Source organism: Podarcis liolepis, assembly GCF_965112155.1.
Source record: "Podarcis liolepis genome assembly, chromosome: 11".
NCBI classification, from domain to species: Eukaryota; Metazoa; Chordata; class Lepidosauria; order Squamata; family Lacertidae; genus Podarcis; species Podarcis liolepis.
The window spans coordinates 48,464,998-48,490,367 of record NC_139565.1 but is presented as its reverse complement, the minus strand read 5'-3'; the positions used below and the strand labels follow the sequence as shown (position 1 = coordinate 48,490,367).

Here is a 25,370-nt window from a genome sequence, read left to right as displayed (position 1 = left end):
AAGCGACTAATAAGATGTTGTAGTAATAATAAAATATAATATAATAATAATAATAATAATAATAATACTTTCATTTTTAAAAGTATTTAAATCTTGAAGGAAATGTTAGCATGCGACTAGCAAAAAATAAAAATAAAAATTGATTATAGGTTGTCACCTGAATCACCTATTAACTTGATGGGAATCTTTACTCCCCTAAAACAATGCTTATTTCACCATTACTTTGGCTCCCAAAATATACAGTAAGCAGTAAGAATGAACAGTGGCTGGTATTCAACAAAGTTTTACTCAGAGTAGACCTATTGAAATTACTGGCCTAAATTTAGTCACGTTCATTAATCTCAATGGGTCTACTGAGTAAAACATGAATACCACCCAATATTTGTCCGGTGATATTTTCAACACCCTTCAACTTGCAAGCATGCTAGAAGATATTCAGGTTACAAATGAGTACGGCTTGACTCCCGAACAAACTGGTTCCCGAATGCAAACCCGGAAGTGTTTCAGTTTGCGAACATTTTTCGGAAGCCGAATATCCCCTGCGGCTTCTGATTGAGTGCAGGAAGCTCCTGCAGCCCATCAGAAGCAGCACCTTGGTTTTTGAACGGTTTTGGAAGTCGAACAGACTTTCAGAATGGATTAAGTTCGAGAACCAAGGTACCACTGTATTCTTTTTTAAACAGGCAAATCAGCAATGTAGGTGGGGCTTAAGTTGAATCTATCAATACTATTTGGTTTATTAATAGAACTTTTTTTAATTGGGACAGCAAATACGTTCATTCTATTTCTTTTTTTAAGGAAAAAACAAAAAAAGTACATGGATCCTGATCATGAATACGACTCTCATTGCATTTTAAGACTATATGCTCTGCTAATTTACTGAATTTTCTGGCATTTCACAATTACACAGCAAACACTGACAAGGAAAGCATGATGTAATAAAGTTAATTTTAATTTCAACCAATATACAGCATTACATTTTAATTTATTAAGATAGTGATTCATATATCCCTTGTTAGATATAAATAATTATACACTGGCAGCAAATATACATCTCACTGTTCATGACTCCAAATCCTGATGCTGTTTACATAGCAGTTATTCCTGTTCCCAATAGGAGAGCAACATGTATCTTAACCATGAATGAGGCATTAACAGGGAAATAAATCAGTGACAGTAGCAGAGACAAGTGTTGCATGATTGCAGAAGCTAAGAAAACTGTATTCTCGCTTATCTGAGTTGAAACAAGAAATCTAAAAATTCTTATAAATACATTAAGTGTAAGGTTCCAGAAAAATATTACAAGTCCAAAAAAAATTGGTCAGCATCACAAATATGTACACCACCATAGAATCTCAACACAGTAACATCCAAGTACCACTAGAATTTTTGGAAACTGTGACTTGAAAAACTACATTCCTGTGCATTATTCTGTTTGGTGGCCTGTTCTGCTACCACCAGTGTAGATAGAGAGCTCTAAGCAAAAGCAAGAATGTTTTCAAAACTTAGGTTTTGGTTTGAAGTTCCACAGCGGTGTATAAAGAGGAAGACACTAGAATCTTGGAAATATTAGCATCATGCAGTTTAAGTCTCAGGGACATCACCCAAGCAGCCTTAGCCTCACTCTGAAAGTGACCTCAGACACAATATCACTGCCCCCCCCAAGCCCCAGGCAGCTCCAGTGAGACACAGTGTGTTTCGCGATAATGTCAGTTCATCTCACTTGTATTGAAAATCATCCCATATCAACCAGTTTCAGCAGGACTTGCCCACCTTAAAGATCTCCGGTAAACCTCTGCTTACCTTCCAAAACATGAGAGGTAAACTACAATTTGGCATTTCACCCATCATCATCCAAATCAAGTACCAGGGAGCTTTCAGAAGTCTCAATGCATGTGTTTTCTTATAACAATGTTTTCATCAGTTGAAAGTTGAGTTGGGGAACCTGTGGCTCTCCAGATGTTGATGGGCCCCCAATCTGCATCAGCCCCAGGTAGCAGAGCTATTGCTCAGGGGTGAAGGGGCTTGTCCAGCAACACCTAGAGGGTTAAAGGCTTCACACCCTTGTTCCAAAGAAATGAACTATTAAAAACATGACATCTCTGGTGCAATATTTCGCATATCCCCCACATCAGTTTGCTGATTAGAACTAGTTAACAACATCATTAAAAGTCCCAGCATTTTCAACACGTGAAAATCCTTTTTAATATCATAATCCATTATGTTTTCCATCAGTGTTCTGGAGAAATAAAACATTTAGGGCTTTTTATATTGAAAAAAATATAGCTTAAAAATATGTTCTGTGCCATGTTTAATGGATTATACGTACTTAGGATATATGAGGAGCCCACTGATTTCAAAGAAGTGCATGCACTGGGATTCGGCATCAGACCATTTATTGGATTGAATTCCAACATTTATGAAAGTGAAATCACAGTTAATTGAAGGGACAGATAACATGCTTTCAACAGTCATTCACTTTCAACATATGCATTACTTAAATGACACTTCACTGAAGCTACTATGAATCACATTAACACTGATTTCGCGCACCCCCCCAAAAAACCCCTAAATCCTAAAATGCTTAACTAAAATGTTATGTGAGACATGGATAAATACCACTACTGTTCCCCCACCCCATTCCTTGTAACATCTGTGCATGACATCACATAGACATGTCATGCCTTGTCCTCATGGCCAAGAGCCAATGATGCAAGGCAGGACTGTAGCAATGCACAGTATGAAATCACACATTCTTTGTTTAGGTATGAAGAAGGAGAGTCTACCCATGCCTACTAACATCTAGTTTAAGGACTGCAATCCTGCATAGTGTTAGGCTCCTTAAGTCCTATCAGAATCAATGGAATTTGAACAGCCTGTCTGCAGGATTACAGCCATGCTATTCAATATACAAAGCACTCAAATCCTTTGCGTTCCTAAAATACCCAAGGGTCTTGTAATAGGTTAAAAAGCTCCTCCTCATATAAGAAAGAGTGGATATCTGTCCTCGTAGCTTTACAATATATGGTCATGGCCAACCATTAGCCTTCATTTTAAGAAAGCAAGCAAGTGCAGTCCTATATGTGTCTACTCAAAAAGTAAACCCTCTTGTGTTCAAGGGGACTTACACCCAGGTGTCCTACGATACTGGCAAACATCCCTCAAAATGACATTTGCTTTTTATTTCCTCCAGCCCCATTTACAGTCGCAGATTTCCACCCATCACTGATGAAGCCCGTTACGTAGCACATTCGCTGCCGTTTCCTGACAGACATTTCTGTTTGGAAAGAGGAAGCATTTATTCTTTTGCAGTGAAAATCTGTGCTGAGTGCAAAAAGCACATGTATCATGAAAATGTGGATTCCTTGTGAAAGGCAATAGAACTGGGTTGCCACCAGTGCTGTTCACTATTAAGGAATCTTACTCTGCAGAGAAGTTCACTTCTTCAAAAGGAAAGGTCCAGTTTCATACACTTCAAGAACTATTTGAACAGTGCATTATTTTTGAAGTGATGACTTTGCCTCCAGCAGAAATTAACACTTTGCACAGACAGAGCTACTAAGTGTGGTTTAGCTGAAATAGATTTTCATCTGCAGCTATTCTACATAAAATCTCTGTGGTATATTTTTTCCTCTTCATTAAGCATGTGCCAGTATCTATGAATTTAAGTCAGTGCTAGTGAACATTTAAGATTCTACTGGGTCTTTCCTATCATGCATGCTAATACCATTCAAATGCATATAAGGCTGACAGAAATCATTCTCGATTCAGATGGTTGATGCGCAGGCATTCCAGATGATGAAGGTATTTTGCAGAGATTTGCCCTTAAATCTCTCCAGCTTTTCCCAAACTTGAGGTGAAGGCCAGTCAATGATAGTCTATGACCTGACCAGAGTGGCTTCTTTAATCACGCCCATGCTTTGAATTGAAGGTAGGCCATGCAATTGCATCAAACTATGACTAAGTTGCACTTAGAATGACCCAGCTGCATTGCGATTTTTTTTTTAAAGGGCAACAGCCTTCTAAAAAAGAAAAGAAAAAGGGAACAAAGGAAAGGGGACAGAAAGAAAACCCAAATAACCTTCAACATGTAAGAATGGTAACTCCAGCTGAGCCCTACATTTGTTTATTTAAAACTGAATCTACAGTGACGATTGACAGACTGAGAATTATTTCCCTGATTCAATTGTAAAAGACCCAACCGAACGCCTTTATGTATCAGTGGCTGCCGACACACAAGTGAATCCAGCAGAGGATTCTAAGCAAAATCAACACAAGGTCTTCTAGTTCAGAGCAGATCATCCCCAGAATAAGACTGACCCCCAATGGCTCACTGCCTAGCATCCCATTCCCACCCTCCAAATCCCTTCATTTCCCTCCCTTCTGGGTCACTCTCTCTGTTGCCATACTGCTCTCTACCTATGGCTCACAATTCCCATATTATGGGGAGGGGCATTCAAGGGGTGGGCAGAGAAGATGGGCAAGGCACAGCTGAGGTGGTTCCAGTTTCAGAAGCCAATGCTCTAGCCCAGCACATACTGGGCAATTAATTACACAAAGTGCATTTTTAAAGGGGGAAAGTTTCTCATTTCCCACATTCTGTTTTCTGTTTCGTAAAGTGAGGTCGTGTTGGTTGCAGAATGCATTACTGAAAGAACATTCACCACAGCAATGGATGCAAGACTGTTGGTTTAGACATCGTCAAATATTCTGCTTCGCGACATTGACAGGTATCTTCCACCAGGCTGGTACCTGTAGAGTATATAAAGAAACTATATGAAGAACCTGTGTTAAACACCTGTAACATATAAAATCTGAAACGGAAGAACGAGCTATAATCTTTAAAAATTTATGCTCTAATTTTGCCTTATAAAAGATCCTAAATAAAAGTTAGAATATAATGATGGCTGGAGAGAAAGAATAAGATATTTATAGTTACGTGATCCCTTTGTATTTATTGCTGATTGTATTTACAGTGGTGCCTCACAAGACGAAAATAATCTGTTCCGCGAGTCTCTTCGTCTAGCAGTTTTTTTGTCTTGCGAAGCAACCCTATTAGCGGCTTAGCGCTATTAGCGGTTTAGCGGGTATTAAAGGCTTAGCGGGTTAGCGGCTAAAAGGCTATTAGCGGCTTAGAAAAAGGGAGGGAAAGCGAAAAAAAATGGCAAGACTCGCAAGACTTTTTCGTCTTGCGAAGCAAGCCCATAGGGAAATTCGTCTAGCGAAGCAACGCAAAAACGGAAAACCCTTTCGTCTAGCGGGTTTTTCGTCTTGCGAGGCATTCGTCTTGTGGGGCACCACTGTATTGCTGAATTTCTCACCTTCCTGAATCGGAGTCAAGAGGATCTTCACCAACTGAGTCAGCATTAAAGTCCAGAGGTTCTGCATCTTGAAGAAGCTCAACTCTGTCCCTTTCATTCCTTCCATTTGATCTGGTGTACTTAGAAGCTACTGCTGAAAAAAGAAAAATATTTTTAAACAAACAAGCACATAAATAAATGGTACTGTCAATACGCCATCAGGGTTTCCAAAGCTCAGAGCATATGGCTTTGAGGGGTTAAGAGCAGTTTTCTTCTCTTCTTCTTCAAATGAGAATGTGTATTTTCCAAAATCAGCACAGCATATCAACTGGCGTTAAGGCAGCACTCAGCACTGGTTCATAAACTTATTTAATTTTTTTCAAACTTGATTCCAAGTTGCTCATACTCAAGTCTCATCAAAATCTCTAGGAGGCAGACTAATCCATGTATAGCTGATGGCGGGACCAGAACCAAAATACAGAAGACTAGCCATGATCCTCAGATAAGTAAAGAGGTGGTCAGGCCTGAACTAGCAGGTCACTCCTCACTTAAGAAAGAGAAGAGATCACTTGGCAGGAAAGAGGTGTAAATGCTCTTGTCTCGGTTGCATGATGTTAATATAGAATGTACAAGCAAGGAAAAAAGCTAGCAGGCAAAGGCCCTATCTGGGCTATCCATTGAAAGCAGTATCACACCACTTTAAACAGTCAAAACTTCCCCCAAAAAACAGCGTTAACTATACTTTCCAGAGGTGCTGAGAGTTGTTAAGAGACCTCTACTTCCCTCATAGAGCAACAAATCTCAAAGTTCCCTGGGAAGAGGGAATTGTGGCTGGGGGGGGGGGCATAGAGGTCTCTTAATAACTCAGTACCCATTACAAACTCGTTACCTGGATTCCTTGGAGGAAGCTATGTTTGTTTAAAGTGCTAGGATGCTGGTTACACAATGGATAGTATAGATGCAGCCCAATTTACTGCAGTGCGGGAAAGTAACCTAACTCTGAAATATAGAGGAGCACCATAATACCAGTACTACTTCTGTTAAGCAAAAGCCATGGCAAACAAGATAAGCTCTTACATCTAGTTGTATTAGTCTCTGTGAAACTAGACTCTTTTTGGTCTGCTTGAACGTTTCTGTTTCTAGAAGAATCTTCACGGTTGTTCCCATAGCGTTCTTTCCACTCCTGGTCAAAAACAAACCAAACCAAACACATACAACAGATTGTATACATCCTCTAACACATGTAATAGCAGAATCATATTGTTTGACAATTATTCTTATTGCAATGATATTAAATCGCTTTCTCCAATCTTCAGAAAACTTTATAGATCTCCTGGATCCTTATTGGAGATTAGTGGAAAGACTGGCTGGCATAACTGAGGGGTAGACCTGCCTGCTACAAATCTAAAACCTTTCCTGTTCCTTAAGTAGGTCTGTGGTTGAACTCTGTGGGGCGCAACTTCAGGTGATAAAAAATAGCATCGCTTTATTTTAAACCACAAAAGGTGAGCAACTGATGTTCTACACAGAATGTTAGTTTCAAATGTGCAGTAATAACCTGGTGCACTCCTAAATAATATAACTATACAAAGCTAGGCATGCCATCGAGGATAAGGCTACCTGTGACTATAAAGCACAATGGCTATGTTCTATTTCCAGTGTCAGAGTCTGCACACTTCTAAACACCAGCTGATGGGGAGTGTCAATTGGAGAGAGTACTGTTGCACCAAGGTCCTGCTTGCAGGCTTTCCATGGACATCTGTTTGGCCACTGTGAGAACTAGGCAGGACACTGGCCTGATCCATCAGGGCTCTTAGGTTTTTAAGTTTAACTCTGTGCATAATTTTACTGTGTTTCAATTCTGACGCTGTCTCTTACTGACTAGGGAAAAATAACGAGCTGTTCATATATACCCTTCTCCTGTTTTCACCATCTTCCTGTCTTTGCCGTTTTCTTTTTTCTAAAGAGAGAGAAAATACTTTCATTTACTTTTTATTCCTCAGTAAATTTAATCTGAACTTGTACTTTTCTCTTTACTTATTTCTATGGATTCATATAAACTTACAGAATTTCAAACAACAATGGTGGTTTTTGCTGTTTTTTCACTTTAACAGTGAAAAAAGACAATCAGAGAAATGGGGGGTGGGGGGGGGAGAAAACACAAACTTTTATAAAATTCACTTTTTCCTAAACTGCACTTAACGCTTCATATGGTCCTGCACCTTTGAGTTCCAGTGCACAATATACTCATTTTTCCATTAATGCATTATCAGCCCGTCTTCCTTCCCCGACTAACAAAATTAGATAATTCAATCATGCACAAAATGTTTCAAATTTGCAGTAGCCCTGAAAAGTTATTGGTTTATCTTTCTTTTCGCCCAATTTTGAAAGATGCTTGCAGAGGTTACATTCCTAACCTCACTTGTGTGGGAGTAAACTTTACTAAATTCAGTAGGACTCACTTCTGAGTTGACATGGTTAGGACAGTGGTAATAGCTTCCGTCTATTTCCTTACAGTCACTTACAACAGTTTAAAAAAATTAAAAACCATAAAATATTTCTTCTTTTTTTTACCTCTTCTGATTAACTCTTTTCCTTCATCAATTAGGTCCGAAGTCATCTCATTGTCTCCCATGAACTGCTGGAATCCCAAAAGATTCAAACATCGAGTTCCTAAACTGATAAAAGGAGGGGGGAAAGTTCTTTCCATTGCCAAAAAATAAAAGCATAGACAACAGCTGCAAGGTGAGGTGTGACCTACTGCCTTTTGGGGGGTTTGACTTCAATCCTAGGGTGAGATTGGAAGGCAGCTGAGCTTATGACTTCCCTTTCCTGACCCCTCCTCTGCTCTCTCAGCCAGAAAAAGAATAATATAATGAATGAAGGGGGGCACTCCTATGTTCACATAAATGTAAATGCATTAGATGATCCTTGGGGTTCCTTCCAACTCCACAATTCTAAAAAATGTGATTTGGGAAATGTGACCCCACAACTGTTTCTCACTTCTAAAGCAGAAATGAACATAAATTAAGTGAACATATATGGCGCATGTGGGGAAACTGTGGGGTTATTTGGGGGGGGGGGAATCTGAAGTCCAGTTGAATATTTAAAAAATGAAAGGTGAGATTCTTTAAAATCCTTAAAATACATTTTATGCTGAAGTGTATGTACCAAGAACCATCATCAACTTATGAATACCAACAATAGAATACAACTGCTTGAGTCACAATTCGTAAAATATGGGAGAAGACACCAGTTATGGGGTGGGTAGAGTATAGTAAAGGTAAAGGGACCCCTGACCATTAGGTCCAGTCATGGCCGACTCTGGGGTTGCGGCACTCATCTCGCTTTACTGGCCGAGGGAGCCGGCGTACAGCTTCCAGGTCATGTGGCCAGCATGACTAAGCCGCTTCTGGCGAACCAGAGCAGCGCACGGAAACGCCGTTTACCTTCCCGCCAGAGTGGTACCTATTTATCTACTTGCACTTTGACGTGCTTTCAAACTGCTAGGTTGGCAGGAGCAGGGACCGAGCAACGGGAGCTCACCCCATCACAGGGATTCGAACCGCCGACCTTCTGATCGGCAAGTCCTAGGCTCTGTGGTTTAACCCACAGTGCCACCCACGTCAGGTAGAGTCTAGCTTGCTCTAAGTTCTATGATACAAATTAATTCTGGTCACTTATTACCTGACTATGAGCTTGTCTTGCATCCCATCTTTTTCTACCCACGCTAACTCAAGAGGCTTACTCTGCTGGTAAACACTAAGCCTGCTATCATAAACGAACTTAACTGGAAGCAGTGTTACAAAAACAAAGGAAGCATGGGTGACTAAGCACTTGAAGGCTGATGCTAACAAAGAAGGTTGGTATTTCTATTACTGTGCAAGGATGGCATCTGTTTTCCCAACCTTTTTGGAAACACCCAAATATACGGGTGAAGGAACAGACTAGCTATTTCAAATATCCCAGCAAACAAAATAAATCTGAATTACTTGTTACTTACCTAAAGTAAGTAGCAACACAAAGAATGACAACCAGCATGGGATAATAGATATAAAATCCGTCTGCAATGAAGGACAACACTTTCATGGATCCCATAATCTGGAAGGCAAAAATCAGCAGTGGTTTAATATGGCGATTTTGATCACCGCTCAGGTGTTTTCTTACTGCAACTTTTAGGCATTAGAACTTATATTGTACTAATATACATCATGCATATATTCCAATCTTCATATGAAAATCACAGGGCAGGTTACCCTTCAAATTAAATCCACAGCCAACAAAAGCAAACAAAGCAGTAACAAAATCAGTAATTAAAACCCCAGATTGCCACTGTAATTAGAGCTATGGAAGGCTAACGAAAATCCTTCAAAGGCTTGGGCTAACAGGTATGTTTTTTACTTGGCACAACAGTGCTAAATACTGGTACCTGTTGTGCAATTCCATAATTGGGACATTGTAGTACTAGTAGCAGCTACTTACCAAAGAACAAAACTGGATTATAATTTCCCACAGATGACAACCAGCAAGGTTGTTGGTTTTATGGTCTACCTCTTCATAAGCTTGTACCAATACAATCAACTGGAATGGGAGGTCTGATGCCCATTTTAAATACACCAACTCAAAGTACTATTTTAAAAAAATATATTTTTTTTATTAAAGATTTCTTGGTTTGCAAGTGTGTGCAATGTCTTTTTTTTAAGTTACATTTTCTACAGGTCAGTTTAGTTTGTTGAGACATTAGTGTTACATTAGGAAGAAAAGGACGGAAGAGGTGGAGGGGGCCATGGTGGGCGATTAACTTTTTTTAAACAGATAGCTTTTAGATGCAGATCTAACAACTTGCTCTGTGCTACCACCTGCTGGCAGAAAAGTAGCATGTTCCGTTTCCATGGCAGTCCCGATGCAGTTCAAGGAGCTGCTGCTAACTACTCAATGCCTCAAATAAGTGGGGGCTGCATATTTCATTGCAATGACCTTGATCTGCTGCAAGTGCCATTTCATTATTCAGTTTAGTCTCAAGCTGTGTACAACAAAGGTGCACAGAGGGGTGCGTTTGGTAGTTACTGTCAAACCACAGAACTCTAGAACTAGAATACATTCTTTTGTGGGGGCTGACCTTCAGCAGGAAGGGTAAGCCGTCATGGAGCCATTTTGCACATAGTATTTTATTGCACTGGTTTTTATTAAGAATGGTCAGGCTAGAACTCTATGATTATGCTAGATGCCTAATTAAATACAACAAAAAGGGGTAGAGCAATCCAAATCATTGCACTGGACTTGGTGTTTGTGTTTATGTTTATAGGCATTCCTCCACCCAACTCTGCTGGCCTCTTGCCAGCCACTACCAATGGAGTGATGCCAGCATCACTTTGCTAATAAAGGGCTCTCTCTTATGCTCTCCAGGACAGGTGTGCCGCTGGGAGATCCCTTCAGGTGGCATTCCAGAGGTGGGGAGTGGCTGAGCTAGCTAAGGATCTATTCAGCTGCCTTTGTGTGGTAAGACCTGAGTGGAATACTGCACCAGCTCCTGGATGGTGCAGAGATCATCCTCCCACTGCCCCATATTTCATTCTGCCACTACGTACAGCAGGGCTGTGGGTATGGTCCTGCTGCTCTAAAAAACCCCACAAGTCATTGGCTGGGCTTTGGATTGTAGCTGTAAGTTCTTCCCAGTTAATTCAGTGGAAGAATTGGGCCTCTTCTATTGAGATTAATGGGATTTAAGAGCTTCACCGTGGATGGATGTAATATTATGTAATGTAACGTAATATGTCAGTTACTGCTAGTAGAAACAATGTCCAGTGTAGAGGTACACATATTTGAACTAAAGAAGAGCTTCTATCTGGTATAAAGCAGCCAAAAGAGAAGTCAGATAAAACCATAGCTGTCAACTTTTCCCTTTTCTTGCGAGGAATCCTATTCAGAATAAGGGGATTTCCCTTTAAAAAAGGGAAACATTGACAGCTATGGATAAAACCCAACAAAGTTGAAATCTTGAGCTGAAATCAACAATATCCAATTGCAGCATTCTTCTTGTGCAATGGACTTCCATGTGCACAAAAGGAATTTTCCAAGCTTCTCCTTCCTAGTGGGGAGACCTTCCAGAGCAGGATGGGTGTGTGTGCAGGAGGCAGGAAAGGACAGACAGAACATCACTTCCGGAAAGTTGGCTCTTACCCAATGAAACTTTCATTTTTGGCAAAACACTTTCAACTTTGATCTGTGAACATCATTTAACATCTACTGTTGAAACGCATTACAGCAAGACATATTCTGTTTACTTACAGATGTATATGCAGTTGGCTGTTCTAAACTCTTTGCAATTGTTGAATCCATATGAGTCAAGCCCAAGAAATTCAGACACAGTGGAGGAGTCAAACGGCAAAACAGCCTGCATGAAAAGAGTTGGCAATTCTGAAGCAGTTTTCTCCTGCATTTGGCATCTCCATCTTCCTTCCACATTACTAAGATCTTATCAACCAACCACATGCTAACTATCAAAACATCTAGGAGCTGTATCTATATTTTTCATGTATGCCTATAGCATGTTTTGAGCACTATTTGTCATAGATTTCAATGCTTAGTAGTAAACAAAATAGCCATTATTTGTATCTGTTCAACATGCAATTGTCACCAACTATCAGCATTCATATATTGGGGTGGGAATCTACTTGGTTAGTTGGCCTGATGTCTAATTGAGGTCAGGACACTCATTTTCCTTTCCATGGAACTTTATGGATCCTGGTGATCAGCTGATTGGCAGTCCCTGCAAATCCTGCTTTTAGCAGGAAGCTGTGTCTTCACCTGCCTCACATCTGACATCATACATGACATCAAGTGTAGGACAGGTGGGTGTGGCTTGATGGTATCATTGGCTAAATGGGAAGGCCTGGCAGACCTAATTAGGCTAATGGACAAGAGACTTCCCAACACTGATATATTGTATTTGAGGTGAATCAAGGAAGATAGTGTTCTCTGGATGTACCTGGGTTATGAACTAAGTATGTTATAGTGTAATTTTTGCATTGCCTCACCTCTAACTATTTAAAGCTATCCAAGAAATACATTAATTAACTACTCACATGCCACTGAAAAGCAAACTATATGCATCCGTCTGATGGTGAGAAGCTAAATAGTAATAGTTGAATACACGGATCCTGAAGACAGTAGAGTAAACACAGATACTGAGGAAAAAGATGGTCAAGAAACAAGCCATCTGCAAAACAGACAAAGATTGCATTCACAGTCAGGTAAGTATAATCTGCTTTGTTAGCTGCTTTATAAATTGATCATGCATTCTTTATACAAAGGGTTATAGCATGAGAATGGACTATGCAAATGCAAAGGTGCAAATAACACTGTTTATATGATGCACAAAACAAGGGCCGACTTATTCATACTTCTACAGATGTATCTTGGATTCCAAACGCCCTAGAACTTGGAAGTTTTGGGTCGCGAATGCCACAAACCTGGAAGTGATTGTTCCGGTTTGCAAATGTTTTTTGGGGGGGAACCCGAACATCCAACGGGGCTTCTGGAGTTTCCTGCAGCCAATCAGAAGCCACGATTTGGTTTTCGAACATTTTGGAAGTCGAATGGACTTCCGAAATGGATTCCGTTTGACTTCCAGGGTACAACTGCATATTTTTCTGCAAGGTGACAAGTCACTGTACTTGACTGCATGGAGAAAAGTTAGTGAGAATAAGCCTGTACCATGGGATCAGCTGCCAATCAGCTGCATGACCATTCTACTTTTTTCCCCTGACAGAAATAGCTGTGGGATCACTATGTACAGACATTTCCTCACTTACATGGGGGTAACATTCCTGTACCACACATATACATGAAATCGTGTATTGTGAGGAACACCATCTGAAAAGCCAAACTCTACCCACAAAAATCCTCCACCACAATTGCTCCCTCCAAACGTCCTTTCTCAAACTCCAACTCTAATACTATCAGAAGATACAAGCATTTAAGAAACAAGCAAATTACTCTAGAAGTCCCAAATACCATTAAGAGTTGATAAACTGACCTCTATGTAGAAATAGTTGTAATTCTTCTCTGCCAGTTTTATGAAGACTGCAAACAGAGACAGAACTGGCCTTGTGCTGAAGAACGTGCATTCCGACCATACGACAATGATAGAAAATGTGGCCAAAATAATTGCAAGGATTCTGTGAAACCATGGCCTCAGCAGACACTCCCAGTACCACTCTGGAAAAATATACATGATTACTGAAGAAGTTATTAAACGAGGAAATAGCAAGGGAAGGAAATGTAAAAATTATTTCAAAGCAGCTCATTTCCTCTAACAGCCGCTGTAGAAATGAATAACTACTATTATGATGAGAAAGAGGACTTTAAGTTGGGTACAGGAGATATGAACAGACATCCTTTTCTCCCGCAGCCTATTGTAACTGCTTGTGCATACGCTGCTAGCGCAGGTTGGAGCGATATGAGCAGTGTGCTGTGATGGACTTTAGCTTTTACTATTTGTTTTCTAGAATTTTGTATCTTATAATATGCAGAACAACACTTACCAACAGTTGGTGTATAAAGATACCGAGCGATCTTGTTTTCAGGTTCTTGAGATGGAAAAGTATGAACAAACTGATGGGTTGCACTGGTTTCATTTTTTGCCACATCCTCCAGGTAAAAGGCTTGCTCTAAAAGAATTCTCCACTGGACCTGCGTACGACGATGCCTTTGAACAGAATAAATTACCTATGGAAACAAAAACAACATTCTAATTATCTATGGCAATAGTTCCAGGGTGGCGGTAGAGAGATAAATAAACAGAACAAATAGCTCAAATATTCCACCAAATGAGGAAAGTACTCCTTCCTTAAAAATGCAATTTTATTACTATTCTATTGCCTTACTCATATATCTCAAAGTGCTGCACAACACACACACACACACACTAATGCACACCAAACTAAAACTGAAAACAGTTTCCCATGCACAGCAATGTCTATGGCCACCAGTTATGTCTTATGAATTCACAGTCCAAAGTTGCAAAGTAGAATTTGTGACATGCCATTAAACGCACAGGGACTTCTCTTTCACTGTAATTTTTTTTTGATTTATTAGTCTTTGATTAATTTTCTACTGCCTCCCCTGCAGCACAAGTTTTTGCAACCGCACTGGAAATATTTTTTTAAAAATCAATTATTGGTTCAGATGCACACCAGCTCTATTAGAAAAACAAACTCTTTTGGAATGAGTATACAAACCACGTTAGTTGACTTCAGATGTCTGCACATGTGGATTCACCTAGAAATGGAATAGCTCTACATAAATTTAATACACTTAAGCTATCTTGTTACCTGCTTATGAAGTTTAGCCAGGTTTTTCTCTGTCGGATAAGTATTGGGCCTTTCTTCAAAGTCTTCGTAGTCATCCATGTTCCTACCCATTCTTTCCTGATACTCAACAGGGCACTGAAATTAAAAGATAATAGTCTCAGCACATATTAACAGCACTACACATCACCACAGCAAAGCTAGCCTGAAACGCTCATAAGTGGCAGCTGAAAGGACACTCGCATCCTTCCTTTTTCTAGGCCAAGACTTTCCAGCCAGAAAGAGAGTAGGGGTTGCCTCTCATCTTCTCCTCCTGACCCTCTAAAATGGCAGCAGGAGCCAGAATAGGTCCCTGTTGAAAAGAGTGTGTTATAGGATAGCACCATTTCAGCCAGAGAAATTTCTGTGATGAGTGCTGCAGCACTCTTCTTGGCTGCAGGTGTTTGCTGCTGAGACGGGGTAGTAACAGGTAACAGCGATGCAACAGCTTTTTTGTGATTTGATTTTTGCTGCAAAAGCTGTTGGGAGGGGGACAGAATATTAAATCAATAAATGGAAAAACTCTACTTTCCATTCTTCCACACATTTTCCATTTATTGCTGCTTCTAGGGGGCGCTGTGGGTTAAACCACAGAGCCTAGGACTTGCTGATCAGAAGATCGGCGGTTCGAATCCCCGCGATGGGGTGAGCTCCCATTGCTCGGTCCCTGCTCCTGCCCACCTAGTGGTCGAAAGCACGTCAAAGTGCAAGTAGTTAAATAGGTACCACTCCGGCGGGAAGGTAAACGGTGTTTCCGTGCGCTGCTCTGGTTTGCCAGAAGCGGCTTAGTCATGTTGGCCACGACCTGGAAGCTGTACACCGGCTCCCTCGGCCAATAAAGTGAGATGAGCGCCGCAACCCCAGAGTTGGCCACCACTGGACCTAACGGTCAGGGGTCCCTTTACCTTTACCGCTGCTTCTGCACCGTGATTGATTGATTGATTTAGGACAGACCCCAGCCAGTCAAGCTGACAATGTCATGGCATAAGGGAAAGAGGAGGGAGCAAATTCCTTGCCCAGGCAACTAGGCTGACAAGCCTTGCCATGCTGAGTGGTATTTTCATGACCCATGACAAAACGTGATATTCAATAATATTGTAAAGATCAATTTGTTACCTTTTTTAATATTGTGTCCACACATTTTCTCAAAGGGTGGTTGTATTTGAAGCTTTCATTAACTTTGCGAACCTCCTGTTTAAGAGAGAGACCAGAAACACTTTTTAGAAGTATAAGGTATAGTTGAGTCCCCGCCCCCACTTTCAATTCATGTGCAATTCAGCAAGATGCAACGTTGCTAAAGTTAAAAATATTTTCAAAAATAAGATTGCAGTAGGACTTCTATCAAACTGCCAGCAATGCATTCTTATTTATGACTTCATTTCATCCTGGTGGCAAAAAGTGGTGGAAAAATGGTGGAGAAGGAGATGGGCAGGGGAACACACAACTTGGCCGCTTTTGGCTTATGAAACAAACTGGAATATCAAACCATCGGGGAGCAGGGAATTCCCCTTGCATAAGCAAAGCATAGGATATAATCTGAGATAATTTGTGACTTTTTTGCTCTAATGTACCGTAATTTCCAAAGCAAATGAGGGTCTTAACTACCATCCACACTTAGGTTGCAGAATTAACTTGCCTCCATTATATCCTCCAAGTTTTCTTCTGCGTCTGCCTTCTCAGTCATCAGTTTAGCAGCCTTGAAATAAGTCTTCATAAGAAGGTAACCTTTCTTTGCTCCATTCCAGTGAGAGCGTGGAATTTCAACCAGGCCATACCCTAACAGCAGCACCAAAAGGAAAAGGCCCCAGGTGTTGGCAGCAGCTATTCCAATTGTCTGAAGTTGACTCCTAGCATAGAAATAAGTACTAATGATATTTATGCAAACAAAGCTCACTCATATATTTAAAAATAGAAATTCGCTCTCTCCCCTTTATTTTTTAATTTAGATAAACATTTCTTTTGCAGATGACCCTCATTATGTGTGAAGCATTAAATCAGAGATGGGGACCCTTTTGCCCACTAGGTCTACCATAACTGTTGATCTGTGAGGCAGTTTCCCACTAGCTGTGTCCACCTGCTCCACACTTGAACTTTAATAATAATAATAATACCCCACTCATGTCATATCTAAGGCCACGGACTTAGAGGAACAATTAGGAGCCTTATAATGTGTTTCTGAGTCTTTTTTTGTGTCTGGCTTGCATTTGGCTCCCTTTGAATTTGGCAAACATGATTAGAGCTCCTGAGTGGAGCTGATCCCTGCTGAAAACAGAGCATGCCGTCAGCACTGAAATGAAATTTCAGGGGCAAGGGGAGTGACAAAACTTTGGCGAGGCCCAAATTAGCTTTTGGTTCCCAGTCTGACAATTTCTGAAAAAATCCAATTTTATGAAAATACTATATGCATTTCACTATATGTGACATAAAATATGTCCTCTAAATATAACCCCATAACCTAGATTTAAACCAACTGTGTACTAAAACAAAATCCTCAATATATAAAGATCTGAAGTATAAAAGTGTATGGCAAATCTTACCATTGCAGGTTGAACTTTGGATTTATAGCCACATATATTAAGAATGCTCCAAATATCAGAAGGTATGTCCCATAGTAGATTGCATTTTCAATTAGTGCTGTTTTAATCTTTCCAGTAATGGAAAAGCCTCCTGACCTAGCATATGACTGCATAAAGGGTAACAGAATCCTAGAAACAAACAACAAAATTAAGGAACAAAACCATTTCATTTTACCTATTATTCATTTGTTAGCATAACATGTCTGAAACAAAACATAACTGTAGGCCTTGGAAAAACAGTGGCTATAACTTCTGAAATCTCATGGACTACATCTCCCATCTGCCCCAGCCAGCATGGTTAGGGATGTTGAGAGCTATAGTCCAGCAACATCTGCAGGGCACTATATTGGCTAACCCTGGATTAAAGTAACCAAAAGTTCTACATGAATGGTCAGCCACCAAGTACTACATATTAAACAATACTAAACAAAATGTTTTTCCTTTGAATGTATTCATTTGAGCTGTTTCAAATATTCCAGAAGTTTCTCCAGTTCCTTACCATGTTAAGAACTGTGATGTCCAGTATACCACCCGCCAAAATATTGGCATAATTCCATCAGGAATATAACTCCATGGTTTGAAACATTCATGTTTTCTGTAAAGAAAGAAGGGCAGATTTACGTATAACAAAGAAGAAAGCATCATTTTTTTCTCTTAAAGTCATGTTTAGTTGTTACAAAAAAAGATTATGTTATTGCAAAGTAACATTAATTATTTTGTTCAGAAAATCACAAATTAGTCAGAAACGGAACACTGTGATATTCAGAAATCCATGCTGCTTTGTTTTTTAAAAAAACCCAGAAACAACAATCATAGAAGCCTTTTTAAAAAGGCCGAAGTAATTCACATAATGGGCACTATTTAAAAGTCATGAAAGCAATACATGCAAATTAAATTGATTTCTCTGAGTCAAGCTGAAGCTCAGAATAACACCTCGGCTATAATTATTCCATCATCATACATGAATGCAAATTTCCACCCTTCTCAATATGGGTTATACATCATAACTTGTGGATTACTCAGGCTTTACAATGATTCTTTTAACTTCAATCTTCTTCCTAAAATGCATGCCTATCATGTGTCATACGGCAGAGGAGGAATCAGAGAAGAAATTTGGTTCACAGTGATCCAGTGCCTACTCGGGCTTCCCACAGGTTTGCAGGTAATCTTACTGGCCAACTAAACCTACAAGCAACTGATGTCAATGAGCTTCAATGTGCCAAAGGCTTTGCAGGCTATAAAGATTGCCTTCCCCCCACTATATATCCCATCATAATCATTAAGAATGGCATTTTGCCGCCTAGATCTCTTAGGTGCAGAGCACAAACTATAAACTGACTCTTCCTAGAGGGACACCAAGATAATCTTAGGCATTTGTGAAATTCTATGTGATATCTTTCCACTTTAGGATGTGGTAGTTAGGAAATAAGCCAGGGGAAGAGGGAAGGGATACTCTGACTAAACGTTCCCACCCCCCACCCAAATTTTCCAGTTAGAGAAGTACTTGAAATAATACAACTTCTAAAGCACAACCAGATTTTAAAATGCATAGAAACCTTTTAAAATGAGAGGTTTACCCTTTTCTCATTTGTATATTGATGACGACTTTCAGTGCCCATGCCACACAGAAACTGAACTTTAGAAAAGAGTAGATCTTTTACTTGTTTCATAAAGTAACTAAGGCAATTTCTAGTCACAGAAGAGAAGTAGTTTAAGATTGCTGTGCATAAGAACATAAGTACCTTGGAGCAGGAGTAGTGTGTGAAACATTACTGGTGGTACTTTCAGGTGGACTAGAATTCAGATTAACCTTGCATCGATTGTATATAGTCTAGAGGACAACAACAAAAAAAGAGTCAGCCATTAGAGAAAAGTGAAATGATATTTCTGGGTGGGGGGAAGGGTTATAAAGAAGTCTGCTAATTTAGTTGCATATTTAAATCTAATACAGGCAACTCCCCATTAATGCATGCTCTATTTGCACGTGACTGTGCACACATTCAGTGCCGGGATCCTGGAAACATCTTAGAGAGGAGTCCTAGCTTGTAAGAAGACTTTTCCCAGAGGACATCCTCTTCAGGCTATGGGGAGGGTCTTCTCACAAGAAGGCTTCCCCACCTAACTGCTGACATGTGTGGTAGCGCAGCAGCAGTTGCTTCCCCACCAATCAACTGTGTGAGAGCCACAATGTCCGTCCGCTCACACGCAAGAGCCAGGAGGACAGGGTGGCTCTCACACAGCTGATGGGTGGTGAAGGTTCTTCCCCACTCATCAGCTGAGCTGATACAGGCAACTCCCCATTTTACGAGACTTCGCATATGCGCATGGGGGTTCGGAATGTAACCTCCATGTAACTGGGGAGTGACCTGTACTCATTTTCACCATAAGGTCAAATAAATTAGCTTTACTTACAATGAACCATTTCCAGGTATTTATTTTGCGGCCATGTATTAGCATAGAACAGGCAAGGGCAAACTCGGCCCTCCAGATGTTTTGAGACTACAATTCCCATCATCCCTGACCACTGGTCCTGTTAGCTAGGGATTATGGGAGTTGTAGTCCCAAAACATCTGGAGGGCTGAGTTTGCCTATGCCTGGCATAGAAGGAATCCACTGATCAGAGCAGCAGAGCATGGGTCTGCATGTCCAGACCTGGTCCTGTTTACTGTGGATCATAACCATCAGCAGTCATGCTCATGCTGGGGAAGCTTCCTACCTGCAAGCAACTTGTCAGAATGGGGAGGGCCTCAAGATGGGTCAAGGCCTTACTACAGGCCATGAGTGGCATTTCTAGGAACAAGAGAGCAGCTGTGCTCCTCTAGTGCTAGTTCAAATTAGTCCTGGCAAAAAGAGGGTAATGAACACTGCTGGAGAGCTTCAAAGAGGTAGGGCTGGGGAAAGCTGGTGAATTGTGCCTCATTTTAACCACTGTAACTTTTGTTGCATAACAGCTACAAAAGGGCTGGGGGGCTGTAAATACCAACGATCAAAATGGAGCCAAGCTGAAATTTCATTCTAGACAGAGCAATGGCATATAGTGGATGTCCAAATCCTCACTCATTTATTTTTAATTGTTTCCAATATTGCCTGCTGACAAAGGATTATTTTGAAAATCAAAGCTTTTATGCAACTTGATACAACTTTTTAGAAGTATCAGTACTGCCCACTTAATAAAATCTGCCACTCCTACCTAGAACACTTTATGCATAATAATCAACTTTCATACAAAGTGGGGAAATAAAATGAAATTCCTTACCGTTGTGACATCCAAAGGCAATATAAATACTATGAGAAAACAGAGGTGCCAAGCAAGTAGGGTAGCTACAATCACAAGCTTGTGCTGTTTTCTGAAGTCTCCATACCGATGTAGTATGATTAATGCCAGAAAGAAGACAACTACTATTTCAATGCCCAAAGCTGCACCACTCATTATTGTCCGTTGACTCCAACCAGGTTGTATAGCTCATCTATAATAATGTCATAGCTATAATAAAAACAAACAACGTTTAATTAAGTTCTCTGGTTGATGATTTGCAATAAACATACGGGCTGCATTCAGATCACAACTTGGATTAATAGATATGAATTAACCATATGGCCCTGCATGCAGTCACTTTGCTACTCCCTTCACACAAACAAACATGAAGTCTCCTGTTACCTATAAGTTCCCTGTTTTATCAGAACCAGAAAATTATTATTAACAGCTTTAGATATTAAGCTGACTGCATACCATGGCTTAATATCCTGGCTTGTTCTGTACCAGTTAATCATCACTGTGTGCACCCACCACAAAATACAGGTCTACTTTGAATCCTAGCTATATTGTAACATTTCAGATGAAATGCTAAGGAAATAAAGAGCAGATGACCATAAATACATCAAAGTACCCAAAAACCCTTTGCAGTCAGTTGATTTCATTGTTTGCCTAGTATTTAGTTTTGGACCACAATCTAAAGTGCTTGCTTTTTTTTCTAAGGCTTAACTCATAGCTCTTGCCAATTTGACTTTCGGATGTGTCTGATTGTGCTCTTAATCTGCATCTTGGCTGTTAATTCTCTCCCACGCTGCTTTACAGCACTTTAATTTGATTTCAAGTCATCTTACATTACGATGAAACAGTAACAATGCCTTCAGAATGGCATTAATAGTCTTTAAGTGCAATTTAAGTCTCTAAAAACACTCACCCTGGCTATGGAAGTATGCTTGAAAATAAGCAGCATCACTAGAAGTCCCCTTCTATACATGTTTATTCTACTTGGCTTGGGGTACCTTGCAATTCCCTGTCAGCTGAAGGAGTGGCCAATGTAAATGATAGAAAGGCAGAACAGATGGAACATGCACTCTCTCCCAGTTTCTTACTCAAACCCACTTATTTTTAAGCTGTTCTTCTTCCAGCAAGGCTACTTCCTGTTTCAGAGCCTAGCTAGAGGGAAAAAGGCTTTCTAAAAAGCAAGAGGGGTGTATAGGTTAAGCAAGGGTTCAGATTCCCGGCATGGTGTGCTCCAATCATCCCTCACTGCTTTATCTGGATTGTGGAAATAGACTTTATTTTATGTTCAGCATGTTGCCATCATATCCAGGTTGGCCCCCAAGAATGCTGTATAAACCTGAGTGGCTAACCTGTGGCCATCCAGATGTTGTTGAATACCAGCTCTCATCAGCTTCAGCCAACATGGCCAACAACCAGAGATAACAGCCCAACATCATCTGACAGGTCACAGGTTAGTCATCCCTACTCTGAACTTCAACATTGCAGACATACACGAGAGCGGAAAGAGTGGGAAATAGTTCATCTAAAGTGTAATGCAGGTTGAAGGCAGTACTGGAAGTTACAAAGAAAGCAATTCTGGACAATTTCCATAATTAAAATATGGTGTTCAAACATTTTCCAAACAGCTTCAGACCAGGATACCTAAAGAACTGCTTCCCACCATAGTAGCATGTTTACTCTCTGAGATTGTCTGAAGAGGCCCTATCACATATCCTGTTAATATCTGAGGTTCATTTGACAAGAATGTGTAGTAAGGCTTTCCCTGTTGCTGTGCTCAGGTATCAGAATGCCTCAGGAGATCCATTTGGCTCCCTTCCCAGTGATAGTCTGATCAAGACAGAAAACCTTTGGTCTTTTAAGATGCTTCGATTTCTGTTCCTAACTTTTTTCCTGTTGTTATTTGCTTTAGATTTGCAGTGGATTTTCTGTTTCTTTTTAATGTTTACATTTTATTGAATTTTTCAACAGCCCAAAGTTGCTTCCACCTGTCAAAGCTTATTAAGTCATTATGCAATGACTGCAAATTGCAGTTATATAAACAAGGCATACTTGGGTGTACAAAGGCAGAATTTACATGAAATATTAAAGTCTGGTAACATATTTTTACTCTACCATTTTTACAGCACAACGAAAAGGTGATGCAAAAATGCTAAAAATATATTAACAACCTTCACAATGGGATGTGTTCAGTGAAGGTTAAGTGATTGAAAGCTTTCTGAATTGTAGGGTGAAGATTTCAACACTCCTTACCTGTATATAGGCTTTCCATGCTTGTGAAAAGGGAGTATCATAAACACACATGAAAAAATTGCTAAAATTAGACCTATTCCCATTCTTTTATTTCTGTTCTGTATTTAACAACTAGCCTGCCAAGCTATAGGCAACCACGAATTCCATAGAAGTGAGTGAGCAGCTGTTTGGCAGAGGAAAAGACAGATTGCTTCATCCTCCTTCTGCCAGCAGGCCAGACAGAAGGCAATTTTGTTTACTAGCTTGCATTTACTGCCTGGGGAGAAGGGGATTCTGCTCCTCCAGTAAGAAAAGTCAGGCAACTAGCCTCTTGGACGACTTCGGAAAAGGGTGTAAGCTAGTAACCTTTGGCAGCTTTATTTATCAGGCTGTTTTAGTCCCCTCTGGACTTCCAATATGACATGTTTAAACCGAAACATCAAATTCCATAAGACCAAGGCAGCATTCCAAAGGGGCATATTTATCTACTTTTCATATGGTTGTCCAATTTCCTGCCTTTCAGAAGATGCTCCTTAAGTTTCTCTGATCTGGGGAAAGGACTTTTCAAAGGGAGCATTTCCCTCCTTCTTTGTGCCAGAACCTCTCCTTTAAAAATTCACTAATGTTTAGGTTAGCTTTTCTCCTATGTATACGGAGGGAGCTTTTACATGAGAAGAACTACAGGGAAAATAATATGACCCACTTCCCCTAGTGCCTGAAGTGGTAAAGTTAGAATTTGACCTAATGTTTTGTAGGACAATCTTCTATGCTTGGCCTAGGCAAGCTACAGAACGAGGGAGTGGATTGTGTGGCAGCAGAATAAGCTGTGCTATTTTGGAGTACTGATAGAGGGAATGCCATTTTTAAGAGATCCATCATGCTATTATGTATCCCCCTACAACTAAAAAGTTAAAAGCACCATGGATAAAAGTTCAAGCTTACCCTGCATACCTGCTCCAGAAGCTGGAGCCAAACATTTTGGTTTTCTACTTGTGGGAAGCTGGTGCCAAACATTTTGCTCTGATTTCATTTGAACCACATCAGCGAGGCTGATCAGTGGGGTCTTGTCTTCTGGGCAGCCCAGGACTTCCATACACACTGCCCAGGCTTGTGCCCCAAAGAGGTCACTTCAGTACTGCTAATTGGGGGATGGTATTGGGTTATTGAGGGGTGTTATCGGGTTACTGTTCTTATTTTGATTTTATATATTGTGATCTTTTCTGTGAACCGCCCTGAAACCTCCAGGTATAGGGCGGTATATAAATTCAATAAATTAAATAAATAAAAATAAAATAATGCCGCTGTTTGACGTCATCCCTGGAGAAGCACTCCATTGTCTCTCGAGACAGATGGATGCCAACAATATATTGTTACTATTACTATTATTCATCCTAAATCCACAGGGTGGTTTGCAACATAAAACCTGGGGGGGGGGGGGTGGATTCAGAAATTTAGCAGGAAAGAGGCACAACCCATTTTGCTGCAGAGTGGCTGGTGTGTCCTCATTTTTACCTATTAGAACTGTTCTGTCTGTTGCAAAGGCTGTCAGGAGACAATACATACCTTACAGACGTTTGCTACCAGAATTTAGAGTGGCCATACACTCTGTACTACTACTACTACTACTATTATTATTATTATTATTATATATTTAGATTTATGTACCGCCAGTCAATCAGAAGAACACAGGGCGGTTTACAAGAGTACAAAATGAAAACACAAAATACACAACAACAACAACGCCCCCTCCCCTAAGCACAGCTCATCTACAGTGTTTTTTACACCTGACTCTCTTTCTGGCGCACATTCACAGGACCACGAAGACGAGGCAGCGAAGCGGTGCCCCGAAGCCCACAGGGAGAAAGCAGGCTGAGCGGGTCGCAGCCTCCGCCGCTATGATGGATGGGACGCATCCAGCTTAAGACTCGTGGCATCTGTTTTCCAAATTTGGGGAGAAACGTCTCTTCCCACCTCGGGAACTTACTCAGCGCTGGCGGGGCGAGGCCTCTCCCGGCTCCATCGTCCGCCGCTCGCCTCTCAGCTGAGCCACTTGCGGGGCTCCGGCCTCCGCCAGGTTACCGCGCGACGAAGCGGCCCCGTCTCCCGAGTCGGCTTCCCCTCACAGCAGCCTCCCGCGTCTTTCGGCGGAATCTCCTCAGGCACCAGGCCCGGCTCTCGTCAGCGGAGCAGTAAAGCCGGCTGCCGGCAGAGCCACGGCCGCGCCTGACATTTCCTGTTTCGCCCAATCGCTCGCCGCCGCCTTCTCGTCACGACTCGGCCTCAAGCCCGTGAGGAAGTATGGGTAAACGGGAGAGAGAGAAAAAAAATCAACCCACACAAATATACTTGGGAAAAAATAAAAACCCTTTCACAGCACGGGACTACAACACCCAGGAGCCATTGCGGGAGCTCCCCTGCTATGCGCATGCGCAAGGAGTCTTACGCCCGTTCGGTTATGTAATAGGACTACAATGCCCAGGAGCCATCGCGAAAGCTGTTGTTGATGATGCCGTACCTATTTGTATTTGGTTTACTACGGCTGCAGCAGCCCTAAGCACGCTTACTTGAGTGTAAGCCCCATCTGAAGTGAACGTGGCTTGCTTGTAAGGTGTGCAGAGGGTGGCCATATGTCATAGATGCTCGA

The 25,370-nt window shown here is 40.9% G+C and overlaps 1 protein-coding gene across 2 annotated transcripts; it reads right to left on the bottom strand.

Annotated features, from left to right (window-relative positions):
- Positions 1-929: 929 nt before the first annotated feature.
- LMBRD2 (LMBR1 domain containing 2) lies at positions 930-25,148 on the bottom strand. Of its 2 annotated transcripts, none has more exons than XM_083465959.1 (18): positions 24,711-25,148; positions 20,483-20,710; positions 18,969-19,057; positions 17,726-17,821; positions 17,188-17,355; positions 16,287-16,497; positions 15,767-15,841; positions 14,636-14,749; positions 13,847-14,030; positions 13,339-13,520; positions 12,386-12,519; positions 11,589-11,694; positions 9,304-9,401; positions 7,875-7,978; positions 7,214-7,260; positions 6,378-6,483; positions 5,322-5,454; positions 930-4,752 (listed from the first exon to the last, which is right to left on the bottom strand). In XM_083465959.1, exons 2-18 carry the CDS (start codon positions 20,654-20,656, stop codon positions 4,692-4,694), a joined length of 2,082 nt encoding a protein of 693 aa, XP_083322085.1. In that variant the 5' UTR covers positions 20,657-20,710; positions 24,711-25,148; the 3' UTR covers positions 930-4,691. The 2 variants fall into 2 exon arrangements, with proteins under 2 accessions (XP_083322085.1, XP_083322086.1); XM_083465960.1 differs by having other exon boundaries at positions 5,322-5,451; positions 24,711-25,144.
- Between the last annotated feature and the right edge of the window lie 222 nt (positions 25,149-25,370).